Source organism: Rhamphochromis sp. 'chilingali' (genome assembly GCF_963969265.1).
Source record: "Rhamphochromis sp. 'chilingali' genome assembly, chromosome: 18".
NCBI classification, from domain to species: Eukaryota; Metazoa; Chordata; class Actinopteri; order Cichliformes; family Cichlidae; genus Rhamphochromis; species Rhamphochromis sp. 'chilingali'.
This window is the reverse complement of record NC_137945.1, coordinates 28734206-28758938: the sequence shown is the minus strand read 5'-3', so window position 1 is coordinate 28758938 and position 24733 is coordinate 28734206. Positions and strand designations below refer to the sequence as shown.

At 43.8% G+C, this 24733-nt stretch overlaps 1 protein-coding gene across 2 annotated transcripts; it reads left to right on the top strand.

Annotated features, from left to right (window-relative positions):
* The first annotated feature begins 248 nt into the window (after nt 1-248).
* On the top strand, nt 249-24505 carry jcada (junctional cadherin 5 associated a). Of its 2 annotated transcripts, XM_080865904.1 has the most exons (6): nt 249-534; nt 670-863; nt 12676-13203; nt 15674-16627; nt 17437-21008; nt 22231-24505. In XM_080865904.1, exons 3-6 carry the CDS (start codon nt 12830-12832, stop codon nt 22263-22265), a joined length of 4935 nt encoding a protein of 1644 aa, XP_080722030.1. In that variant the 5' UTR covers nt 249-534; nt 670-863; nt 12676-12829; the 3' UTR covers nt 22266-24505. The 2 variants fall into 2 exon arrangements, with proteins under 2 accessions (XP_080722030.1, XP_080722029.1); XM_080865903.1 differs by lacking the exon at nt 670-863.
* The last annotated feature ends 228 nt before the right edge of the window (nt 24506-24733 follow it).

Below are 24733 nucleotides of genomic sequence, written 5' to 3'. Positions count from 1 at the left end.
TTCGCTCAAAATAAATTTCTCCTCAAAATGCAACACTTGCACTTGCAATTTTTTTTTACATGCGCTCATTTTATTTTTATTTTTACGTGCGCTCAGAATAGTGGCACAAAAATAATGCCATAAAAGCTGCTTCCTGTAACCTCCCCGCTTCTTCTTGGTTCCCCCTATGCCCCCCTCCCCCTCATCAAATAAGTCCTGGAAACGCCCCTGTAGTTTATGGAGTTGCTCGTCAACTCACATATATTTCTGTTTGCAAGTCGCCTTCAGAGGCTGACACAGTGACGTTTAATGTGCATGGATAGGTTTAGCTTTAAAAGAGAATTCACTTTTATTTTTCTCCTGAAACCCTAAGTGTGAAGTGACCTTACTGCTCAGCAGTCTCCAGCTGCCTCCCTGCTAGAGAAGAGGGATGTTTCCTCGGCGCTGGTGGAGAAGAGGGGCTGTTCCCTCAGCAGATCCCAGCTCAGTCCGTCCAGAGCAGCGGCACGGGTGAGCGCCGGGGACTAGGCGGCAACGCAACGACGCATTTCACAGGTAAAAGTGGAGCGACACAGGGCGCCTTTCATCCAGGCATTCTTTTGGACTCAGGGGTCGTTGTTGGTTGTGGCTTTTTCTTTATTTCTTTTTATTTTTTTGTGATTTCTATTTTTTTGACAACACATGCGGCAGCTGTGGAGGCGAGCTGCTGCTGCTGCTGCTGTGAGGCAGTAGACAGCGGCTGAGAGTCGCATCTGCTCTGCCCTCAACATTTCCAGCGCTCCCTCAACTTGATCCAGCTGCCTCGGCGCTCTGTCTGCCTCCTCTGGTGGAATAGGAGGTTCGGGACAAACGGCCGGGCCACCTCGAGGATATGGCATTAGAAGGTGAAGGAGTGGGAGGATGGAGCTCCTTATTTATTTATTTTTAACTTGGAGCGTCTGCGGTGGCGGCTGCCACAGTTTGCGGACGCGCTCCTATCAGCTGAAGGTTAAAGACTGCTCACGGAGCTAGTCCGGCTAGCGTTAGCCGCGCTATGTGCCGTTCTGCGCGCGTGCTGGGGGAACAGAGGCCAAACTCCGTCCAAATTACGCAGTTTTTAATGTCCTAGCACGCGCGCGGACATTTCCATTGCCCGGAGCACTAATTAAAGACTTGAGCGAAAACGCTGCAGGCCATGGCTGGTGCTCGGGAGGCATCCCGCGTTACTCCAAACAACTGTCACTTATATGCAATTGTAACTTGTAGAATTGCTTTTTCTCTAATTTCGCCCTGCTGGTATCTCCTTCCTAGTGATTAGCCCGACTTACAAAACGGAGCTACCATTAAAAGATGACAGCATAGTGGATCGCCGAAATCAGCCAAGGAGTTCCACTCATCCATGTAAGGTCTCAAGTCATGTTATAACGTCTACTCGTGTGTTGCTCACATGACTAAACCCCAAACAAGCTGAATTTTCTTCTCTGTAAAACTGCGCGTTTCTGGGCTAGGCTAGTAATGCTACGGCACACAGTAATCTGCACCAGAACCAGAGGGGCTAGCAGCATCCTGCCGAGCCCGTCAATCATTTTCTGAGAACAGCACGGTGACAGCACTCGGGTCCGGTAACGCGTGTAGCTCTCGGTGCCCGTCGTACGTACGATGAGCGCCAAATTGCGACGGAAGCCAGGCGCAATGAGCCTCTGACAAATGGTCTGTCAAGTTTAGGCGGCTTTGATGTTTGCTTGTTGTCACTTTGTCACACCTGCAGCGTGTTTGCATGATGGTGGCTGCCGCTGCTGCTTGACCTCTCTTCTCCTTCCCACCGTGCAGGCTTCCTGCACGCACTGCCTTATAACCTCCGCAGAAACGCGCTGTCAAAACAGCCACCCTGCTGTCACTTTGACTGGGAAATAACACGATTTGGGGTCCACTGTTTGATGTTGATCTTAAATGTTTTTCATTGAGTAAATCCATTAAATAGCCCACAAGGCTAGATAAGTATAAAACACTGGCCTGTGTTTTGCCTCTTAACCATACATCTTAAATTATGTCACAGTGTTTGCGATGGCTCTGCCGCTTTAATTTTAGAATGGCTTTCACACAAATTCCTCCTGTCACTTAGAGACCTCTAGGGGCCAGATTGCCAAGACTGTTTTACCTGACCAGTCCAAGTTCAGGATTTTGTTACAGTTTAGTTATTACGGTGCATTTATCGCACCGATCGCTCATATTTAAGCTGACCTGACTTCAGCTGTCAAACTGCTAATTAACATTATGCAGGGGTGATCTGTTCTTTTTTGCCAAGGTCTTTCTTAGGTCAGTGAGTTTCCATCGAAAGCTGTTAGTAAATGTCAGCAAAAGACATTTCCTGGACCTCAGAGTGTGTCAGGATTTGTAGATAAGAAGCCAAAACACTGCAAAAAAAAAAAAAAGAAAAGGCTGCGTGCGTGGGTGCATGAGTGTTATGTGGTAGGTCTTTTGCACATCCTTGAGATTTGAGATGGTGTGGGAACGCGAGGCTGTGATAGATGCCCTGAGGAGGGTGTGTGTATGTGTGTGTGGAGTGGAGGGGGGGGGATAGGGAGTAGAGCAGGGCGATATGGCCAAAAATATTTATCACGATATATATTTGAAAATTTGCGATAACGATATAACCGATGATATAATTGATGCGAGACAAAATACAACTCCACAACATTACTAGCGCAAAAAGACAACCTTCCATTTATTTTCACGTAAACAAGAAGCTGGTTTTTATGTACATTAAAGCTTTATAAAAATGTAACAGTGCAAATGCAAATTCCTTGCTGAAAGTTTAACCCAAAGGCATTTCCAGTAGAAATGGGCTGACATATCCTGAGCATAACCATGTATAATATCCACTGAAGTTAAAAAGAGGTGCTTTGCAACATTAAACTGCAGTGTGCAGTACGCATTTTTCGGACCATAAGGTACACGGGATTATAAGGCACATTAAGCGAAACAAAGCAGTCAGATAAATCAAACTTTATTAAACTCATTCTTCTTGCTTCGTCCACTTCTGTACCATTGATTCATTAATGTTGAATTCTCTGGCAGCTGAGCTATTCCCATGTTGTTGCAGTATATTAATGACTAACCTCGTATTGTGGACGGATTATCTCAGTTGTTCTCCTGACTGAAGTTTGGTCCGTTTACAGCATCCTGCCATGCGATTGCATTTGTCTCTAACCATGAAGAACCTTCACGTTAACTTTTATAAGTGGAAAAGTGTTAGTGTTCGTCCTCCAGCTTCACTGTTTATGTTATGCTAACATAGCTGTGTTGCTAGCGATCACGTAGCACATCATTATATACCAGCTAGCCCAACTTCAGTAACCCTACAAACGTCACTGCTGTTTAGTTTCCCGTCTTCATTTATGTTGGAAGTGATAGCAGAGCTGTACGTTTGATTTTTTTCAGAAATCTCTCAGTCAGAACATGCAATATCATGTTTAGGTAACTAGCGAAACTAGCGAGCTAACTTCCGCTAGCTTCCTGCTAACTTCTAACTCCGTTAAATGTAATAACTTTTGTTTTCATGGATGCCTGGAAGTTAAACTTTATAGTTACACCTGGTAAAGCAGCAATGCTGATCGTTTTATTAAAGATCAAAGAATTTAGACAGTTTTCAACTCTCAGTGATGCTGCAGTGTTGTTTGACCTGAAGTCAAATATACGGAGTTTGGGACCCAGATTACTCCCAGATTTAAGAGCATCTTAGTCCGACAAACACGACAATAACAACGGCCGCTTGCATGTTCTGCAAAAAAATGTGCTTTGTTGTGTATCTGACGGACAAACACCAAACCAGTTCCACATCACGGAAGTTGCACCATTTTTACAAACCAACAATCGGCCATGTGCGTATGAAAACAAAGGCACTGCGCATGCGCGTTTTACTCCCATTCTATCGCGATATTTCATTTTCCTATCGTTGCCTAACATTATACCGGTATTACCGTGAACGGTATAATATGGCCCAGCCCTAATAGGGAGTGCATTAAGAAGGGAAGCAGCTCATTAATTCCCTCCAGCAGTGAGAGGAAAGGTTTGGTCAGCAAAACTGGAAGGGGCCCTCCACAGCTATGAAGTGAGTCGTAGCAGTTCAACTCTCAGGACTGATCCAAACTTCTCTTTCAGTAATCTTGTCTGTATGTATGTGTGCGTCTGTAAGTGTGTGTGTGATTGTTTGTGGTGTCGTTAACAGTAGCAAGTTCTGCCCTCTCTCTCTCAGTCGGTCTCCAGCGTCTTTTATAGGCCAAGAAAATTATTGTTTCTTTTTTTTTCTGCTATTGGGTGGCTGCAGCTGAAGCCTTTGAAAGCCATCTAATGTTTGCCCGGCTACAGGGATCCCCTCTGAGGTCTCGCCTGATGTCACATGTGATGTCAGAGCAGAGGTGACGCAGGCGGGAGGGGAAGGAGGCTGGTGGATGAAGCCTGCATGAAACATGTGAAAGCTATACTGACATCTGCCAGCACGCCTCTCAGAGCGAGAATCAGAGGCATGAAATGATCTGGAAAGCGTACTCTCTCTCTCTCTCTCTATATATATATATATATATATATATATATATATATATAGAGAGAGAGAGAGAGAGAGAGAGAGAGAAGTATTGCTAAGTTCTGGCTGCTAGCCGGTGAATGCCCATATGTTTGGCAGATGGCCTGAGATTGTGTCTGCTTTGTGATTTCTCTGTGTCAGTTTTATGCCAATGAAGCCCTTGAGATAACCCTGACTGTTCATTTTCATGTGTTTACATAGCAGTTTTCCACATTTACTAGTGACAGCACTCCTGTTTCCGTTTGTGTGGGAGAGCCTTTTTCATCCCACCTGTGATGTGCATCACAGTCACCTGTCAACACAATTCAGCTGTCTTAAAATGTGACACGCACGCAATGTGCTTAAACTTTCCTGATGATTCTGTTTATGCAGGACTGCTCGCTACCTCTCCCTCTGTGATGCTGAGCAGGAGCCATGCACAGTCCACATCTGATTAGCAGAAAGCCAGAGCATGCTAACCCTTTGATCACTGTGTTGCTGGCTGATAAACCAAACCACTGTCATCTCTAGCAAGCTCCGGACATTGACAGACACTAATTACCATGAAGCCAGTTTGGCAAGGCTTAGAATGAGTATGAGTTGGGAATAGCTCAGTGCAGGTGAAGCCTGCTGTGTAGCCTTCTGGATTAACGTGTATAAAATCCTTATTTTTTCCTCTTCTTTCCTCACATATGAAATTATGAGCATTTCCTGACTCTGGCATGGATCTCCCTTTGCATACCACTGTTGGATGCGTTCAGACGAGGAGAATCTCGTGATGTCAAATCACTGCATTTGAGCTGAACCTGCACAATGGAAAATGAGTCCGCTGACATAATAACCGTCACATCACCAGCGCCTTTCGACTTGCCTCGTACATTAATGAGCCATCAGCTGTGCTGTTCTTGTGCCTGAGCCAGTGTTGTTGAACGTTGTCTTTGGGTTGAACAAATGTTTGGCTGGACTACTTCTTGACCGTCTGAAATGAATCAGAACCATACCACCGATGCGTTGGAATATGGTGGAGCAAAAACACCACCCTCCCCCTGGTCCTCCCTCCTTTCTCCCAACCTCCTACTCCCCTTCTCCATCCCATCCTGCCTTTGATTTTTCTGCCAGCGGAGTTTGACTGTAATAAACTTTGGAGCGCGGCAATGCAGCAGGAATATCTTAGCGGTCCACATGCTATTGTCTGCGAGCTGCCATTCACAAAAGCAAAAACAACTGTTGCCATGGGATATGCTAAACAAAATAATGCTAGTGGTTGGGGTTTTTTTTGGTGCTTTTTTTGGCAAAACCTTTCCTTTGTGAGATAATTGACTTGGGGTAAACACACCCAGTAGTGCTGTGCGAGACTGCAATCCAATACCAACTAAATACAGGGCCGGTATTGCATGATGCCGATACTGATACTTTTAACTTCTAAAGGCATCTTAAGTAGGGGAGAACAGTGTGTCATGACCTATGACATGAATCATCATCAGTTTGGAAATTCTAAACACGTTTTAATGACCAATAAATGTATTTTCCGAAATAGTGTTCTTTTGGAGACCCGGAATGTAAATGTGCCTGTCTCTAAAGCACACTGGACCAACCTCTGTTCTTTAAATCTGCTATAAGCTATAAACAAAATAGACATGACAACACACTGGGATTCAGACATTTTTCATAGTTTGAGTTCTATTTTTGTTTTCCATAAAAATAATTAATTTAGAAGAATTTAAGTGGGCGAGTACTGAAGTTAGCGAATAGAAACAAAGTATCATGCTCGTGTTAATCCGATACCCATACCAGCGCTGATATTGATACTATCGATAATTGGATGGCTCCGCCCACCTCTAGCACCCAGCCTGTTGCTACCCTCTCTGTTAGGAGGGTGTACATTGTGGAAAGAGCACATGGGTTGCAATGTCGTGAAGAGCTCTTGTTTTGTAATAATCTTCTTGCTTTCAAGCATTTCTTTACTTGTTCATTTTTAGCTGTAATTTTTCTTTTTTTTTTGCAGAAGATAATAATTGCCCTAAACTCTAGTGGCTGCTGAGCCCAGTGGGATTTTCCCAAAGGATAGCAAGTGCCCAGAGGGCACGTAGCTCCCCGGATAATATGCCCACACTTCATGTTGCTGAGTTACACTCCTACCTGATGTGGGGAACATTGCGGGTCACTGTGGGTAAAATATGGCCTCAGGCTCGTTTGGGCTGTTTATTCCTCCGGCCTCAGCCCAAAAAATAAAACGCCTCCAAACTTCTTTCCCTGGGACAAACAGGAGCCTGCCGAGCGCCTGATTGGAAACACTTGCGACACTGCTGGCTCTGCTCCGTCCGTCCACCCCCCCTCACACACACACTCACACTCAACGCACTTCCTCAGGAAGAGAGACGGCCCCTCCGCTGGACATGGTGATGTCACATAGATAAACAATCTGCACGGCGTTGCTGTTTGCCGAATGTGTTCGGCCGTCATCTCTGAGAAGCCCCTGTGCATGCACACTCCTAACAGATGCAGCCCAAACACTTGCCAAAAACACACCCACACGGGTCAGTTGTTATAGTTCCAAGGAGACTGGGAACAATGTGCTGGAGAGGTGCGGCTCTTGTGGAATATTTTAGGAAGCGGGCTTATCGTCTTTTTTGGTTCCAGGCCCTGGTGTTTGAGATTTCTTTTGTTGTGGTGCCTTTATGCTGGAGCCTGTTAAATCCAGATTTGTTTTTGTCTGTAGTGCTTCATTTTAAACAGGAATGTGCTATTTTAACACATCTGTGTTAACTTTAATCACTGTTACTCAGTGGGTTTTGAGCACAATGTGAAAAGTCTTCTGTTTTTCTACTTCAGACTTCAACTGCAAACTGTCTGTAAAGTTTATTTTTTTTAGATTGAATTATTCTGCTAATTTTTACCGTGCTAGGTTTGTAATCCGTGCATCCCGGGGTGCTTAGTCACACCCTCTAACGCTGCAGTTCTGTGCACCTCAAGGCCTGATTTAGGTCTCCGTCCTGCATTGTGTGCCCTCTCTTCTTCCCTCCCCGCCCCATCTTAGCTAGGCCATGAATAAGGAGCTGACACCAAACTGTCAACCTGCAAGCCGTCATGCCCCTGCAGTCCGCCCCAATGTAGCCACCACACACTCAACTAAAAGAATAATGCTCCTACCTGTTTTCAATAACAGTGTACAGTTGTGGTCAGAAGTTTACACCCTCTCATCATAGAAATTCTTTACAGTGATGAGTATAATTTGGTCTTTTAATGATTTCTTTGAACTGGGTGGAATGATTGTTTATCGTGCATCTTTAATGACTTTAAAAATCAAGAAATAGATGAACAAGTTAGAATTTGCACCTTGACCAGGCACTTTTGGCGACCATCAGCATGCTTCTGGGATTATTTTGCCTGGATATTTGCCCCTTTTCTGGGCAGAATTGGTATAGTTAATTTAAATTACTTTGCTTTCTTGGCATGAACCTAAGTGAAGTCCACAAATTTTTAATAAGGTTGAAGTCGGACTTTGGGAAGGCTCTTCCAGAAGCTTAATGTTAGCCTCCTTTATCCTTTCCAAAACCAGTTTTCGTGTGTTTTGGGGATCATTGTCTTATTGGAAGACTTAGTTGTGAATACGTTTCAATTGTCTAGTTGTTGATTTGAAGTGAAGTATTTGGAATTAGTCTTTCTTCATTATTCCATCCAATCTGTGCAATGTACCACTACAACTGGCAGCAAAACAGCCCCAGAGCATGATTCTTCCCCCACCAAGCTTGACAGTTGGTTCATTGATCTCACTTTTGAAAGCCTCACCGATATACTTCCAAACATACCTCTCGTCTTTGTGGCCAAATAGCTCAATCTTCGTCTCGTTTGACCATAAAAGTTTTCTCTATAAGGCATTTGGCTTGACCATTTGTGGCAGCTGCAAAATTGAGTTGAGAATGAAAGGTTTGGTTTTCGAGCAGCGGTTTCTTTCTTAGTCAGCACGCTCTCATGTAAAACTTATTTTACTGTGGCTGCTGTTTTCTACTTAAAGGCAAGCTTGAGCTGTAGTGCTTTTCTGCATTGTTTCTGAACATCCCAACCATTCCTCTCATCTGATGTTGACAGTATAGCGCCTGGAAAAGTGGTGAGACATCCAAATAACTGGTACTTATGTACAATTGTTTGAACCGATGGTCTCTGAATCAGTAGTTGTTTAATAATGGCTCCAACAAACCTTCGATGGACTTTCCCATTGTTGACTGAGTCAATCCAATCCAGCCTCACTGGTCAATCCATTTAGTGCTGGCAAAAAGAGAAACTACCAGTTGTAGTTGATCATAATCACCAATGAGACGTGAACAAGCCTTGGACTTGACATTGTAGAACCTTCAGCACCACTGCTTTTTGTGTGAGTCAGCGTTTGTGTATGTTTGAGCCTGTATTTATAATTTTGACCCTGCGAATGAGAGATAATCAAAAATAAATTCAAATTTGTTCACACACACAATTCTTATTTATAAAAGTCATTAAAGATGTATACTACACAATAATTCCACCCTGGAAAAATAACGTTTCAAATAAATGTTCAGTGCATGTGAACTTCTGACACCAACTGTATGTTAATTGACCTCTTCTATCATTCACAAAAGATGCTACAGTAGTAGTTTATAGTATGAGGGGTGGTATGAGAATGCCAGTCCCTATATGTTTCCACTTGTTTTTAGCTTACTTTAGCAGCACATGTTATCCATAAACTATATCATTAATTTTCTCTCTGTGAGTGAGCCATGCCATTAAAAATACAGCCGATCAGCCCTTTTTTCTAGTTGCCAAATCCGAGAGGCTGCAACACCGATGTCTTTTTCACATAAGAAGGCATTGTGGTGAAACACAATGTTGTTGTGTTTTGGGGGGTTGAAAGCTGCCCATTGTTGCATACCAGTTCTCAAATCCAAGGTTTTATTTGACATAAAATCAGTAATTCCATTGCGTAACAGAATTAGTGGCATTTAAACAGAGCCCATCATGGGAGGGAAGGAAGGAGCAGGGCTGGTGACACGGTGGGGTGGGGTGGGACGGTTAGAGGGACTGAATGAATGCAGCTCACTTTACAGTAGGAAATCCTCACTTTTACTGAGGATGCAGATAATCTTCATTTAGCGCTGACACCGAGAGCCTCAGATTGAGGATTAAGATAGATTAGTGAGCATATGGATGTTGAGTTAAGCTTGGTTGATATGCAGATATCATAGCAAAAAATGAATGATCATATTAGCCCTTGGCCTAAGGCTTTAATTAATTAAGCCTTTGCCTGGTTGGAGGGATAGGCTTGAGCTGCAGGAAGGAAAGGGTACTGATACCAATCAGATTGCGGATTCTGATACGGGCCTTTGCAAGGCTGCGGGGAGGCATGGTGGTTATTCTTAATTTAAAGCACAGAAGAAAAGGCCCATCACATGAGTGACAAGCTGTCATAAATATTAACATCTTAGCGTGCATTTTACTGGCATTTATGCGATTTTTCTGCAACAGCTGTACCAAGCTTAAGTTGAATTAAAGTTCTAGGTCCACATTGCTCGCTTGAAAGCAAATGAAGCAAACTGCCAGCCCGTTTTCACTGACCTTGCTCACAAGTAGCTAAAACTCCAAACCCAGCTCCTTCTTGAGAAGATTACCCTAAAACACAAATGGAAAGAGTTAAAGTCAATAAAAGTAATAACTGGGTAAGAGCCAAGAGTCAATCCTCCAAAACTAACAGGTTTAAGGTTTTAAATGAAAAATATAATCGTATTAGGGGGCCAGACATACAAAGAAAGCAGCATTTCACGGTCTTGGATCCTGTTAATCACCTAGTAGGCTCTCCTACAGTTCAGGTACAAGAAGGAGGGAGAAGGGGTGGTGACGCTGTCCTCTGAGTCAGGACTCCTTTTATAGAAGGATTTTTTTTAATCTCTTTGTGACGATCATGGCTGAACAAATTCTATGGAGCAAAACAAATGCTAATGTGTTTGCAGCTGAATACATTTCGGCAAGGCTGCATTGCCGTCTATTTCAGAAGCGAAAACAAGCAATTTGGCTCTGCCGTTTAACAATCATAAAGTGATTGGCTCTTAAAACCGTCTGAACGGCGTTTGATTCTGGCAACGAGTCACACGCCGCTGTTCCTGTATGCCATTTCTTATTAAGGACAGCCAGGTTGTTGGCAGTCTGTTCCAGCAGAAAGTATTGAATGAGTGGGCCGCAGCAGCATCTGTCCTGTTGACAAGGCAGCAAACATGACTTCATCAAGGGCATTACATCACGAGCAGATGCACACTGGGTATCATCATTTCAGTTCTTCATCAGCCCATCATACTGATACAGTGATTGCTGGGCAGAAAGCAATTCTTAAAACGTTAAATCCAACCTTCCCCTGGGGGTCCCCGCACTGCTGCCTGTTTAGAAGGTTGCAGAGAATGGTACTTCTATGGGGGAGCTCGTCTAGCTAGCCTAAAGTGGATGTAGCACTGCAGTTCCTTACTGGGTTGCTTCCTTACTGGTTTTTAGCAAAAATGTTGTGCATCATTAGCGTCTGCTTATTTGTTATACTTAGGAGGGATGCTTCTGTTGTGAAATTTTGGGCTGATGTTGATATTTAAAATAAAAATTTGGCCTACAGCTGATACCAGTATTTTTTCTGTTTGCGTATTACCTGGTTACCCGGTTACAAGTATATGGAGACTTTTTATTCAGGGTGTATCAGAAAGAATCACTCGCTCACTCGGCAGAGAAGCTGGCGGTAAATTTTAAAATACAAAGCTGAATATAAAGTTTTCCATGCAAACATGTCTGGAGTCATTGCAGGTTGGTATGCTACCTACCTGCAAACACGTGAAACTCACGAATCTGCTTTTTCTAATGGTACGTGTTTCAAAGCTCTTTGAAGATTGATTAGACTTTTTGATACACACTGTTTTGAGGCTGTCCCATTTGTAATTTACCCATACAGCCAGGGGTTTTTCAGTTTGGCCTTACAGTTGTGATGCTCATACCGAGTAAACGTGGGGTAATGTGGGCTATCGACATACTGCACCGTCTATAAGGCTTACTGCGTGGTGCGTAGCTCTGCACAGGGTAGGAGAGAGGACAGTAACAGAGAGATATACTGGAGTTTATTTAACATTTACGGCATGAAGACAGATTAATTTAAGTAATTTATATATACCAGCAACAGAGCACTGAATCCCAATGAACCTTGATGAACATGTAGCAGTGAGTAAGTCACATTAAGTAGTGCACATAAGTTGGTGTCATGTCATAACAATTCCCTGTGTTTTTTTAATTTCCCTGCTTAATTTTTTTCTATAACAATTGAACTAATAAGATAGATTAAGTTGTAGCTTTTCTCTAAAAACAGCACACTTTTGTGCTTGATGGATTTGAATTTCCTTTGCCAGGATAATCATAGACTGAAAATCTGACATCATATGAAATTCTAATGATTTTTGTACAGAGCTTAGGAGTACACAAACGACTACTCCCAACTAGGAAATTTATTTAGGGCACATGTCTAAAAGCATGTCCTCTTCTTCTAGAACCAGAAAATACTTTTGAGATGACAGGGGAGAGAAAAGATGCGGAGGCGGGCAGAGAGAGAGAGAGGAATACAATCCCCTAGTTGCTTCATTGATGCAAAACATGAAGCAGCGGAAGGGGCTGCTAACAGCTACCTTACAGTGACTGTATGGAAGTCTGCAGGGAGCCTACTGTAAACAGTGACATTTTGCATTTTCACTGCAGCGCCAGCAGCCCCCTGAAACTCCTCTTCCCGCTGATGAACATGCGACTGCGGCTTGTTTTTAAGGGTGTTCGTGTAGCCCCGGTTCACCATCAGTTCTGGAGCATTGACGGTTCGGTGCTGATGATGTCTGAGTGAAATGAAAAGAGGGTTGTTGCTAGGAGGGACCGGAGAAGATAGGTGGGAGGGAATGGCTGTTGGGAAGGCGGCTGGGCTGGGTTTTGTCGTGGCGACTCAGAATTTGGGGTCATTTTCTTTTTCTTCATTTTGTGCCTTCAAATGTTCACAAAGCTCGGGAACCCTAACAAAAACTGGACACGGGTGACGGGGATAATGGTTTTATCGTCACCTTCTTTTTTTCTGTCTTCCTTCTGGTGTCTTCATGCCGTCCCCCTCTCTCTCTCTTTTTTCCCAGTGATGGCCTCAGCTGCGCAGCTGTGCCGGTGATCCCGCCGCTGCACGTAGGGAAGAAGCAGAAACGCCTTGACAACCGACCTACCTTCCTCTCTCTCAGAAAAAAAAGCAGAGAGAGGAAAAACGAAACCACACCAGCATTAACAAATGCGACCATGTACAGCGTGGAGGACCTCCTCATCTCTCATGGATATAAGCTGCCCAAGCATGCCACGTCCTCCACCCCTACCCCTACCCCAGCCCCTGCTCCCTCATCCCACCAACCCCGTTCAACCTCACCACCATCCTACAGCAAGCACCATGAAATACTAGAGAACAGGTCTGGCCCCAGGACAGTAAATGGCTATGAAAGAGGGCCCGTAGTGGCCTATGGGAATGGTGGCGGAACCAGGCAGCCCCAAGCATACGATGCTGGGGGCTGTCCCAACAACAACGAGTCCAGGGATAGGAGCCTGCCGAGACGGGATGGCGAGAACCGGTGCCAAACTGACACTCACTCCTTGGGAGAGTCGCTGACCTCAGACAGTGGGTAAGCTACAGACCCGTGATGTGCTGCTGTCTAGATGTCTTTCTGCATGCCCTGAACTGATTCTTTTTGTCCTGACTGTTTATCATTTGATGTTGTGGTTTCCTTGGATGAGATTTCTAAAATGACGTAAGTCATCAAAGAGTTTTGCACAGGGATTTTGCAGTACATATTCAATGGAACTAACACCGCTGCCGGTTTTTCCCCTGTGTGTAACTTCATCTCATTTCATCTCTATTTCCCTCTTGCCTCCTCTTTCCAATCAAGTCTTGGGTGAGGGGAGGAGGGATAATGTGTGCTGGAGTCTAATCTGCCACATGGGGCCTTGGAGTTGTAATCAAAACAGCTTTTGGCCAAACCTATGTGCCCCATTTGAGCATGCCCAGTCTTACGCACACACTTAGGTTGCCAGGCTTGTCAGAATACCCCCTTCTGTATGCCAGGTTGTACATATCAAGTATACTTTACTGGCTTCCTCTTGTTTTAAAGGCATTAAACCTGCTTACATAATGCATATCTCATCAATTATAAAGTATTCATATAGTTTTTTTAAATATGTATATGGATCATAGGCTATATTTAGCTTAGTCTGGAGTAGTTATGCAAGTGAAACCCTCTCGGGTAAGGTCTGTTAAACCTATGATATTTCCGGAGATATCGCCAGGCTGCAGCCAGCCCGTTTTTTCCCCTGAAAACAGGATTGTTTAGTTTGCCTATTTACACCAGTTCTGGGGGTTAGTGTGCTGTAACTGAGACAAAGTCAATACAGCTGTTCCCTTGTCCACACAATTAGACAGGCTTGTCAGATCTCTTCCCCAACCCCCTTTTTCCTTACATTTTGCTTGGATGATTCCCCATAATCCTTTTTAGCCAGCAGTCAGTGACGGAGCATCTCGAAATAGTCAAATGACCTTGAATAATGTCAGCAGTTGTGTTTGTGGCATTTTTCTTTGTTTTTCATTTTTGGTGTTATTCTTTGAGATGAGTAATCCGCATTTTCATGTCGCTGCTCTGCCAGTGCTATCAGAGCATTCTGCTGGGAATGAGGGAATCGCAAAGACATATGTTCTGCGATTTCAGTCCGTTGTTTGCTCATCCCTCTTTTCTTCCTCCTCATGCAAATCTGTTTTGCCTGGCAGCTTTGGTTTAGATAAGGAACGGGCCTTTATTGGCACTTCCACTCAGCAGTGCTACTTAGACCAAATTAGCCTAATGATGTTAACTCATCTTACACAAGATGCCCTCAAATTTAGCAGACTGCCACGGCTAGTCTCCCCTCCCCTCCTTCTCTTTCAAGCCAACGTCTGTGACCAGTGATGATCACGGATGGAAATGTCAAGGACGCTCGGCGGCCTCGGCCTCGAGGGGGACTACACATGCGCTTGCGTCTTGTTTACATTGTCAGTCAGTCTGTCACTCCACAAATAGGCTGAAACAATCCCGCTGCATGTAGGGACCAAATGCGGCTTGTTGTCTGTTGGGTCTGTCATCAAACATCTTCACAGAGATACAGCAGAAGCCGTCGTTGCATTTAGACCGTGCCCATTGTCTTAGATTAAGGACTAATGAGCAGTGCTGTAGAAAGACTGTCAGTGAAACATCCTCGACATTTTGATCTGCTTCGGAGGACGTCCGGGACTAACAGCCACAGCTTGTCATTGTGTAACATCTTCATTATGCCCCATAGAAAATCACAATTACCAAACACTCCATTATTACTCATAGTCATTTGTCTCCATCTAGTGGGAAATGTGCTCCTTTTTTTTTAAAATTGAATCTCTTCAAATTGTGAATAAAAATTTGCTACTTATATCACTTATATTTTACTTTTTAGTGCCCAGCTTTACTGAGATTTATTCAGTGCGTATGTCATGCAGTATTGCATTGGCCTACCTCTAAATCAACTATAACGATAAGGATCATGAAGAGAGCCTTACCCTATAACTAAACTACTTCATCTACAGCCAGATATTGGGGAGACACTTTCTTTAAAGGAGGGAAGAAAAAGAGTTAAAATCTTGGTTACCTAGTACCTAAATATTGGACTAGTTTTTCTATAAATAATATATATGATCTTAGCTAAAGCCAGTGTGAGGTTTTTCCCTACATAACACCCTCTACCTTTAAAACACCTCTCATTAAGACTACTAACTATAGCATTTTAAATATTTTTAATGAATAAAAAAGTTTTAACATCATTAGCTTTGGCTTCACTGCAGGTTCTCCAGCGTTGGCAGTTTAAACAGGAAGTAGTCTCTGGTGTTCAGAAGTATCTCCTGTTTTCTTATCTAAACAATTTCACTGACAGATAAGGGAATTTTATGAATTTCATAGAACTTCTATTTCTATTCTTCATCTGTTATTTCTGTCCCAGTTCTTCATCCAGTTTCATCTTTATTGTGCTATGGGTTGTTTCTTCTTCGACAAGCATTTCACTTGAAGCATATGGATGCCTTTGTGTGTTTCGTCACAGGTTTTGTGATAGCACCAGAGGTCCTCAGTCTCAGTCCAAAGATGTGTCCTACTGGCGGAGGAGAGGCCAGGACTTCACTGTGCTGCTGGATTATGCTGACTTCCGAGATCCCCATGGAGGGGGACCAGGGAGCTACAGCAGACCAGACAGGCCTCAACAAGCAAGAGGCCAAGAGCTCTCTGCCGAGGAGCGTCAGAGGGCAGCTCAGGAGAGGCAGCGATGGGCGGCCCAAGCCCAAGCTCAGGCCCACGCTCAGGCCCAAGTCCAGGCCCAAGCCCAGGCTCAGGCCCGATCCAGAGACAGGGAGGCTGCTCTCCATCAGTGGAGGATGGCGACTGAGAGGAAATGCCAGAGCCTGGGGACAGATGAGTGGCGTCCAGCTGTGAACTTTGGCAGCCAGCTGTCACAAAGTGAGGGCGAGCGCTGGACACAGGAGCAACAACGGCTCCATGCCAGGACACCAGAGGGGATGGTAGTCCACCCGAGGACCAAAGCCAAATCCCAGTCCCTGCCCAGGATGCTACAGCCTGAAAGTCTGCAGTTTGTGGAAATACCTTCATCTGGTCAGGACCTGTACAGACGGGTCAATGGCCACCCATTCTTACACCATGATCTTTACAGAGCACCGCGCTGGCCAGAGAATGGCAGGCCAGCTAGCGCTAACCAGCTCTCAATGACACCAAAGCCCCGCTTCACCCGACCCCCCAGACCTCCCTCTTATGAGATGCACCAGCAGATCAGGGGAAGCTGTGAGGTGTTGTCTGGCAGAGACTCAACCATTCCCCAGTCCAGGGACAGAACGCCAATTCCCATATCAAGACCAGGTGACCTCCAACTGGACTATTTTGCACAGGACTCTGGACCTCCAGGATACATCCCTCCCCCATCATATAAAAGAGCTCCTATAATGGGAGGAGGGCGGCGGGGATATGGTGAAATTGCTGTTGACTACAGGTATGGACATGATAAGAAGCTTTAATGTTCCCTACTGTAATGTTCCCCGCTGTAAAGTACCCTACAGCAGAAGACAAGCATGACGAAATGTGTCGATAATTTTTGTAAGAAAAAAAATGTCAGAAGGAAATATCTGATACCACTTCCTATACATATTTTTCTTAAGTAGGACATGCATTTTATGCATAGACTAAAAGCAGGTAGCCACTCTAACGTCATTTGTTGGTTAGGGAAGCCCAAATATGAAGCCTTCAACTGATAATTTTTACTGTCACAAACTTGGGGTCATAAAATTAGACTTGTCACATGAGAGTTGTATCTTACTGAGAAACTGAGCAATCATTAGCTAACAACTTGTCAATTACAAGTCGTTAGCCAATGAGCATATTCCAATTTAAACTTGTCTGTGACTCCAATGGGGACCATAATTTACAAAATGAGTGTTATAATATGTTTAATAAGACTTGAAACAAGCAACCAAAAACTCATTAAGTCTTTACTGAGGTCATAAATCAAGGGCGCTAAGGGTTGTTTCTGTTTCATACACTTGTATCACTTTTCACACCCAGAAGATAATTCCATCTTTTTTATTTCTGTCAAAAGGCTCAATTTCTGTCCTTTTGGTGGTACTTGGTAAATATTAAATAAATTTACCTTGTGATGCATAATTCTGACCTGCTATACAAAAGCTGGAGCAAAGCTATGTAGTAATAGTTTAGTAATTATTCACAAATTAATATTGAAGCCAGTAGGTTGTTTTTTTTTATGTTCATCTCCGTATTGGTTAACTTTGTTGTTTTAACTCGTAGGTACAGAGGAGAGATGTACCAGCACATTCAAGTTGCTCCAGATGGGTCTCACTGGTTCACCAGACATCCAGTAGGTCCGTGGGCTGATCCCCAGAGAGAGAGGAGCCAGAAGCAACTTTACCCTGTGTATACTACCCAAGAGCACCCTGGTGGAGGGGTCCAGTATATCCCCTTTGATGATCCCCGTATCCGCCATATTTCCTCAGCCCTGGGTGGCAACTCCTTGACGGATGCTGATAAGATTCGCCACATTCGTAACGAGCTTCCCAGCGTCACCGTGTCGGAACCTGCACCCGACGACAGTGCCTTTTTGCCCCCGCCATTGGGGCCTTTCATCGCTGCCAAATTGGCCGATGACGGTAACCAGACATCTTCTAGCGACTTTGACAATGACAATAAGAGGTGGCACAGCAATTTGCACAAACAGACCGTCGATAACTTCCCAGCACCTGACCAAAACTGCAACAACAGATATCCTAAAAACCATCGCCCTCCTCCTTCGCCCTCTTCAGCCTTCCAAACCCCGTTAACAAGATCTTCTTCTCGTCAGGGCTCCAGCTCAGACCAGGTCTTTGCTGAAACCATCACCCAAGTGAAGAAAATTGCCCCAGATTCAGGGCCAGAAAACAATAGGAATACCAAGAGAAGAGTGAGTGAGACCATCTTCTGCCTTGTGTCTGTCCCTGTTCATACACCGACTAACATTAACAAAGACTTTGGAGCTGATCAGAACAACAATGAGACAATACCGAGCTTGACCGTCACCAACACTGAGACATTCGCTGTAGGCCTCAAAGAGAGCCCCAATATTAGGAGCAAGTCTGTGAACGAGATGCCTATTAAATCCCATTATTCTCGCTTTCACACCAGCAGCACATCCTCAATGAGGAATTACAAGAGAGCTCCTTTAAGGAAGGAGATAATAGATGCCTGGACACTTCAAGCCAATGAAGATAAAGAGTTGTGCTATGCTGGGTCTTGGCCTGGAAACCAGTACCGTAATCAGGAAACTCAGACCGGCTCACCTTTGACAGTGGTAAAAAGTCCAGAACCCCAGAGCCCTCCGGGTGGGCAGGGACCTGTTCAGTCTGCCTCAAATACAACCACGGATATTGGCGTGGTGACAGACAACAGCTCCTCTTATGGCTATCCGATGGCAGGCCAGAAGAACCTTCATCTCTCCAGCAACAGCGCTTTTTCCCGCCTCAGCCTGAGCCCAACAGAACCGCTATCCCTTCAGCCCGCGCAGCAAGACCTGTCCTCTCCACCCAAGGTTCAAAATCAGGGAGACGAGCAGCCATCATCTCCGAGAAAAAACAGCACCCCAGAGACTGCAGAGCAAGTCGTCTTTGGTCAGTTTCTCCTAAAGCCAGTGAACCGACGACCCTGTGATGTTATTGGTGAACTGGAGAGCATCAATAAGGAAATGGAAGACACAATCAGCAAGAGGCCCATTGTGGCTCAGTGCATTGATGATCTTGATGGGATGAATAAGAGTTTAGCTCGGTTTAATGCAGGAGCACACTTTATTGCTGGTCCAGAACCAGGCAGGGAAGCAATCAGTCTTCCACCATTGCACAATATAAAGCCCAACAGTACAAAAGTCAGATCAAAGTCATTGGCATCTACTGCTGACCTAGAGTCCATGAGTATGAGGAGGTTTTTTTCCAGATCACAGGCCAACAACATACCAGCTACTAATGATCATTCAGTTCACACAAACTCAAACTGCAGAGACAACTTGTCCTCGCTACCCCCTCACAATGAGTCTAACCGCCACTATAGACAGGATATCCCAGTCCCTCAAGAGTCTTTATTGAAAGATGTGGGGTTAACTGTGTACACTGAAACTCCCGGTGGTCCCGGGGAGCCAGTGCAGCGCTCACTCTCAGTCCCCTCACCGCTGGATCAGAAAGATTTTACTCAGTCGATGGAGCCCTCCTGGGACACGAGGACAGCAATTCTTAAATATAGGTGTAGCCCTGAGCACAACTCAAATAATGAACTTGAAACCGAGGGGAATGCAAAAAGAAAGGCTGAATCAAACAATGTTCCACCATTAAGGGGAGACGTGAATTTAACCATCTGCAGGACCAGGAGTGAAAGCAGCAAATCACCCCAGAAAGACAGTTCACCACATATCACAAGGTTGACCAGGGAGGTTTCTTTTGTGTTTGAGGATGATGATGGCGATGTGAGATATGCCATGTCGGAGCCACTGACCTACAAGAATGAGTCAACAATAGCAGATAAGCACCTAGAGAACTTATTGATTCAAGAGAAAGCCAATGCTTTACGTGCAGAGGATCTCAGCAACCTGTACGAGGTCAAATGCGCAAAAGGAATCCCGGAAAATGAGTCCATCGAACAGAGGGCGGCGCGGATCCTGGGTATAGCCGTTCCAGTGGAAGCTTTAGGCGTGGCTGACAGGCAGTCTGATGACAGCCAGGATGATGCAGAAGCTACTGCAGCTGAGGAACGACAAAGCCCAACTGATGACACACAGCAAGTGAAACGAGAGTGTGAGCAAGTGAAAGAGGAGTCCTTGGTTGTCCGAGGTACAGATCAAGAAGAGTTCAAAGAGACACCATCAGGTATGGATAAACAAGTACAAGAAGAAGATAACAGGCAACAGCACAGCAATGATCACAGTGATGGCAGAGACAATGACGATACAGAGACTCAGTTAGTATTAGACCTGCCCGAATTCCCACCAAGTAAGCTTCCCCTGTCTCTGCCCATCAGCCCCGATGAGAAGCTGTCCTTGAGCATTTGCAGTTGGGAGAAAAAGGGGCGAGGTGGAGCATGCAAACTAATCGAATCCCTGCAAGATAAGCTGAACTCTACCGCGGTTTCATCTGCTACTTGTATGGACAGGTCAACAGCAGACAGAATGGCCCGTCTGAAAGAACTGGACTCTGTGTCTCGAATAAGACGCCTTAGTCTCAAAGACATCAGGTCTGGTGAAGAAGAGTACTCGCAAGAGATAAATGAAGACAGAGAGGAATGTGAAGTTCAGGAGAAGACAAAAGAAGACGTAGTCGAGCAACAATTAGAAAAGGAGGAGAACGAAATGGCAAGAGAAGGAAAAGAGGAGAAAAACCCAAGTGAGCATGATAAGTTGGAAGTTTCTGAAGAAGACTGCAGATCAAATGAAGTGAATGAAGGGGTGTGTAAGGAAGAGCCGAGACAGGAAGACGAGGTTGAAGGGATTAATGTTGAGACTGTGGTAACAGCAGACCATGAAGGAAGTAAAGAAGTAGAAACTGATGTTAAAAAGGAAGAGCCAGAAGAAGAAGTGGTTTTGAAAATTGTGGAGGAAGACAATGAAAACTCTAAAGATAAGGTGGAAGACGAACTGAATGCAGCAGGGGTCAGCAGAGCGGAGACAACTCAAGATACCGGCGGGCGAAAGTTACCCAAACCAAAGCAGCGCGCTAGGCTCCAGAAGCCTCCTCTGCTTCCTAAACCTCGCAGTGTTCCCAAGAGAGAAATAACGCTGCCACTTAACTACAGCGTTGGGACCTGTGGCCCCTCAGATATGGAGGATGAGGAAATGCTCTCCATTTCAGGTGGGTTCAAGTCAGTGGCTAGATTCAACCTTTTCCTATGCCTATTTTCCCTCCTGAATAAAGCACCCTCAGTGTACTATACACATGTGATTATTAACCATTTACAAGTACATACACTGCTGATTATGTTACTGTTAATGGCTGGGGGAAAGATTTAGAAGAGAAGCTTTATAACCATTAAATATCTTTTAAGATGCAGTTAAGCACATCGAGAGTGTAGCCAGGAGTGCATGTGAGTTCACAGAAAGACATAAGTTTGCACCGTTATGTTAAGACTGTTTTTTATATTTGAACAAAGCCAGGCTAGTTGTTTCCTGTAAGATGTTTTATAGCTATAGCTTTATACTTTGTGTATCTCATATCTCACTATAACGCTTACAGCATGTTTTACATACATAGAAACATCGAGCTTTGCTATAGCTAACCTGCCTTGGAAAGAACTAGCCTACTAACATAAGTCATTAGGGAGGCTTTGTAGACCCTGCGATGTAGCCTGACATAGCCATAAATGACATTGTTGCTGTCATCTATGCTTGTTTGGGTTTAATATGTGTTAATTGTCATGTGTTCGTGTCCCAGTGTTTTATATGCAGTGCCAGCCTGTAGAAACAAATAAAATGCTAGGTCATTTTCCTCCTGTGGGTCCCGCTCTTTGTTGTGGTCAGTGTTTTGTTTTTTCATTGCAAACAAATCTCCCCTCAAGAATTTCCTAACATTACAAGTTCTTATATTGATGCTATGATTATTCTTCCTCATATTGAGACGATGTAATTGTTGTTGGTCTCTGGCCGATACATTTAAAAAGTAGACAGAAATAAACAGGAGGAATCAATGAACAGGCCAATTACAGTAGTTGCAGGATGCACCGACCCAACACGCAGTTACGTTTCTACAGAGATCGGTTACGCCGTAAGTCACGGCGTAGATTTCCTCCTGAAGCATAAATCTGCAGCAAGTTCTTGGCCCACAACAATCATCAAGCATGGCTGTTATTATTTTGTCAGTGACACCTACAAAATTTCACAAGTGTCTTGCGTAGTTCCAATTACCGTACTCCTCTTTAGGAAATCGTGAATAAATGTGTTTGTTACAGTCGCACTATAACAGTCCCAAAATGTCAAACTATTCCTTTAAGGTCCACTGAGGTGAGAGCAAATAATACCGATATGTCTTGTTTTCGGTGGCGTTGTCTCATCTTTTCTTCCTTCTCTTTTCTCATCAGACTCTTACGACCCCAGTCAAGTGGAGAGGGTGTAACCTCTGACCACTGCCTTCACCACTGTGGAAATCAGTCTTTGTCAAGTTAACAGCTTTTTCCAGCAACAAAGGCTTTCATCTCACCTCTTGGCTCAGTCAGCTGTGACCCCTCCAGTAATGTCACACATGACTTCTCACAGAACTGACTGTCCCGGTGCTGCAAGAGTTTCTTTCTTTCTTTCTTTTTTTTTTACAGCCAAATAAAGGCACTGCTGGGTGCCAACTCTCCAGGCCTTTTTCAGTCTCGTCATTGTCATCCTTCCACTCTCTCCACCTCTCAGCTAGTTTATTTGCTCGAGCAAGAGGACTTCCTCCTTTTGAAGTTGTCTTATTTTGCTTTTGGAGGAATGCATGTCATTATTCCCGTCTGCACTCGGGGCTTTCTCAGCAAGCTCTGGTGTTGAAATATGAATGTAAAAGTGCTTCTGCTCAACAAACAAACAAAAGAAATGTAACAGAAAAAAACATACAGACACACGTGAAGGCGACAGTATTGCATTACAATCAGTATTAACCTAACCAAATGTAAATAAGAAAGAGTTATAAGATTTTATTAAGAATATTAAAAAAAATAACAACAATTTAAGACATTTAATTGCTGAAGAAATGTATATTTTCTTATGTATGTTATGAAAGAGTAGATTTTTGGGGGGATTGTAGTGTTTGGGTGTATTACCGGTAAGGAAAGCCCTTGCTCTTTATTCTTATATTTGTGTGATAGAGAATGTACCGAGAGAGGATTGCATAGAGAAACACTGTGGTCCTTGAATAGCTTCACTCAGAGCAATACAGTTGTCACACGCTGGGGTGTTTGTGAAATGATTTCAGAAGCAAGTCTCTATTTCAAGGCACTGATCTCATTTGCTTTAAAGGCTCTACCTTTTGGTACAAGCGTTAGATTTGCACAGCTGAGATTATTGGCTTTATGTTACCTATGAGCACCTGATAATCTCTGCAAATGCTCAGAGATTATACTGGGAGGGATTCGCTTTTCACACCCTCCCCGCTCGAGTCTCAGCATCAGCAGTCGAGACATGTACCGGGACTGTCTTTCGTTAATCCTCATGTTGTTCCTAAAGAAATCTCAACACATATATTTTTTCCTGGAATTTGTGGAGTCTTTGCTGTTTTTGCTCACACCCTACCTTATGTGTGACTTCAGAAGTGCTTTTTTTTGCAGGAAATGATAGATGTAGCTATGTAGCAGTGTGCCTGGTACACGCTGTCTTTGTGGAGAACTTTTTCTGTGTGCTTATTTAAACTGGACATGAGCAAATCCATTTTATTTTAAATGAGATTGGAGACGTATGAAGGTGTTTTGGCAATAATAATGATTTTAAGCCAGAAACGCTTAATATCGATGCTGTACAGAACATTGATGTTGGAATACTAATCACAGTATCTGTACATGTTCAATAATTTAACACTGACATATCAATGCTTTGTAAGTTGTGGGCATAACTGGCAATTTGGTTCAGACTCACGTCACTTATGGGGTAGCAATACAAGAAATTTAAACACAAACCAAACCAAACTTTGTGCTATGCATTGGACATCAACACTCACTGGGTTTAATGGCAAAATTCCAAGCTAAAACTGTAACTCCTGGTTTGCTTGTATGACCCTGTCACTCTTTGATCCAGTTGTATTTGGGATCTGGTTTTAGACTTTCTCGGATGTGGCTCTGACCCTGAATTCATCAGCAGGGCATTAAAAACAAGGTTTTGTCTTTGTTCTGTTAAAACAACCCAGTACCCGTACCTCTGTGTTCCAGGTAATGTGTTATCTGGTCATTCCTGTAGGTCTTTTTGTACGGCGAGTTCTTTGTAACATAATCTAGACTATTGGTGCACATCTTGCTTTGATATTTTCTATTTTCATACAGAGGTATGTACAGCTTCTTTTGTATGCGCTGCATCTTTTTTTCCCCTCCTCTTTTTTTGTGCATGTAATGCGTAAGAAGTCACAGAGAGAAAGTGTATTTGCATATAATTGCATTTGGTACAATATAGTCTATCCAATAAACAACTGTTATATTTCATATAATGTATATTTTATTTTCAAAAGTTAAGCTACATATTTAAAAAGAACAAGGTATTTTTAGATTATTGTGAAAAGGGAACTGTTTTTGAAGGCACAGTATTTGTCTATATTTGCTATGATCATTAAGAATGATCAGAAATACAGACAAGTTTGTGCTGTTGTACAGTACTGCAGACTGTTCATAAATAAAAGTCTTTGCATGAAACATTTTGCTTCTGGTTGTTTGCATTGTGTTAATGTAATGAAATATCCGTCAAGAAGCAAGCCAGTGGTGCTGTGCCATACTGCTAATTTCAATGTGATACCAAGTAAATACGGGGCTAGTGATACCAACACCTTTAACCTATAAAAGGCAGCTTATGTAAGGGAGAGCAGTGTGTCAGGACTTATGAGATGAATCATCATCAATTTGCTAATTCTGAACA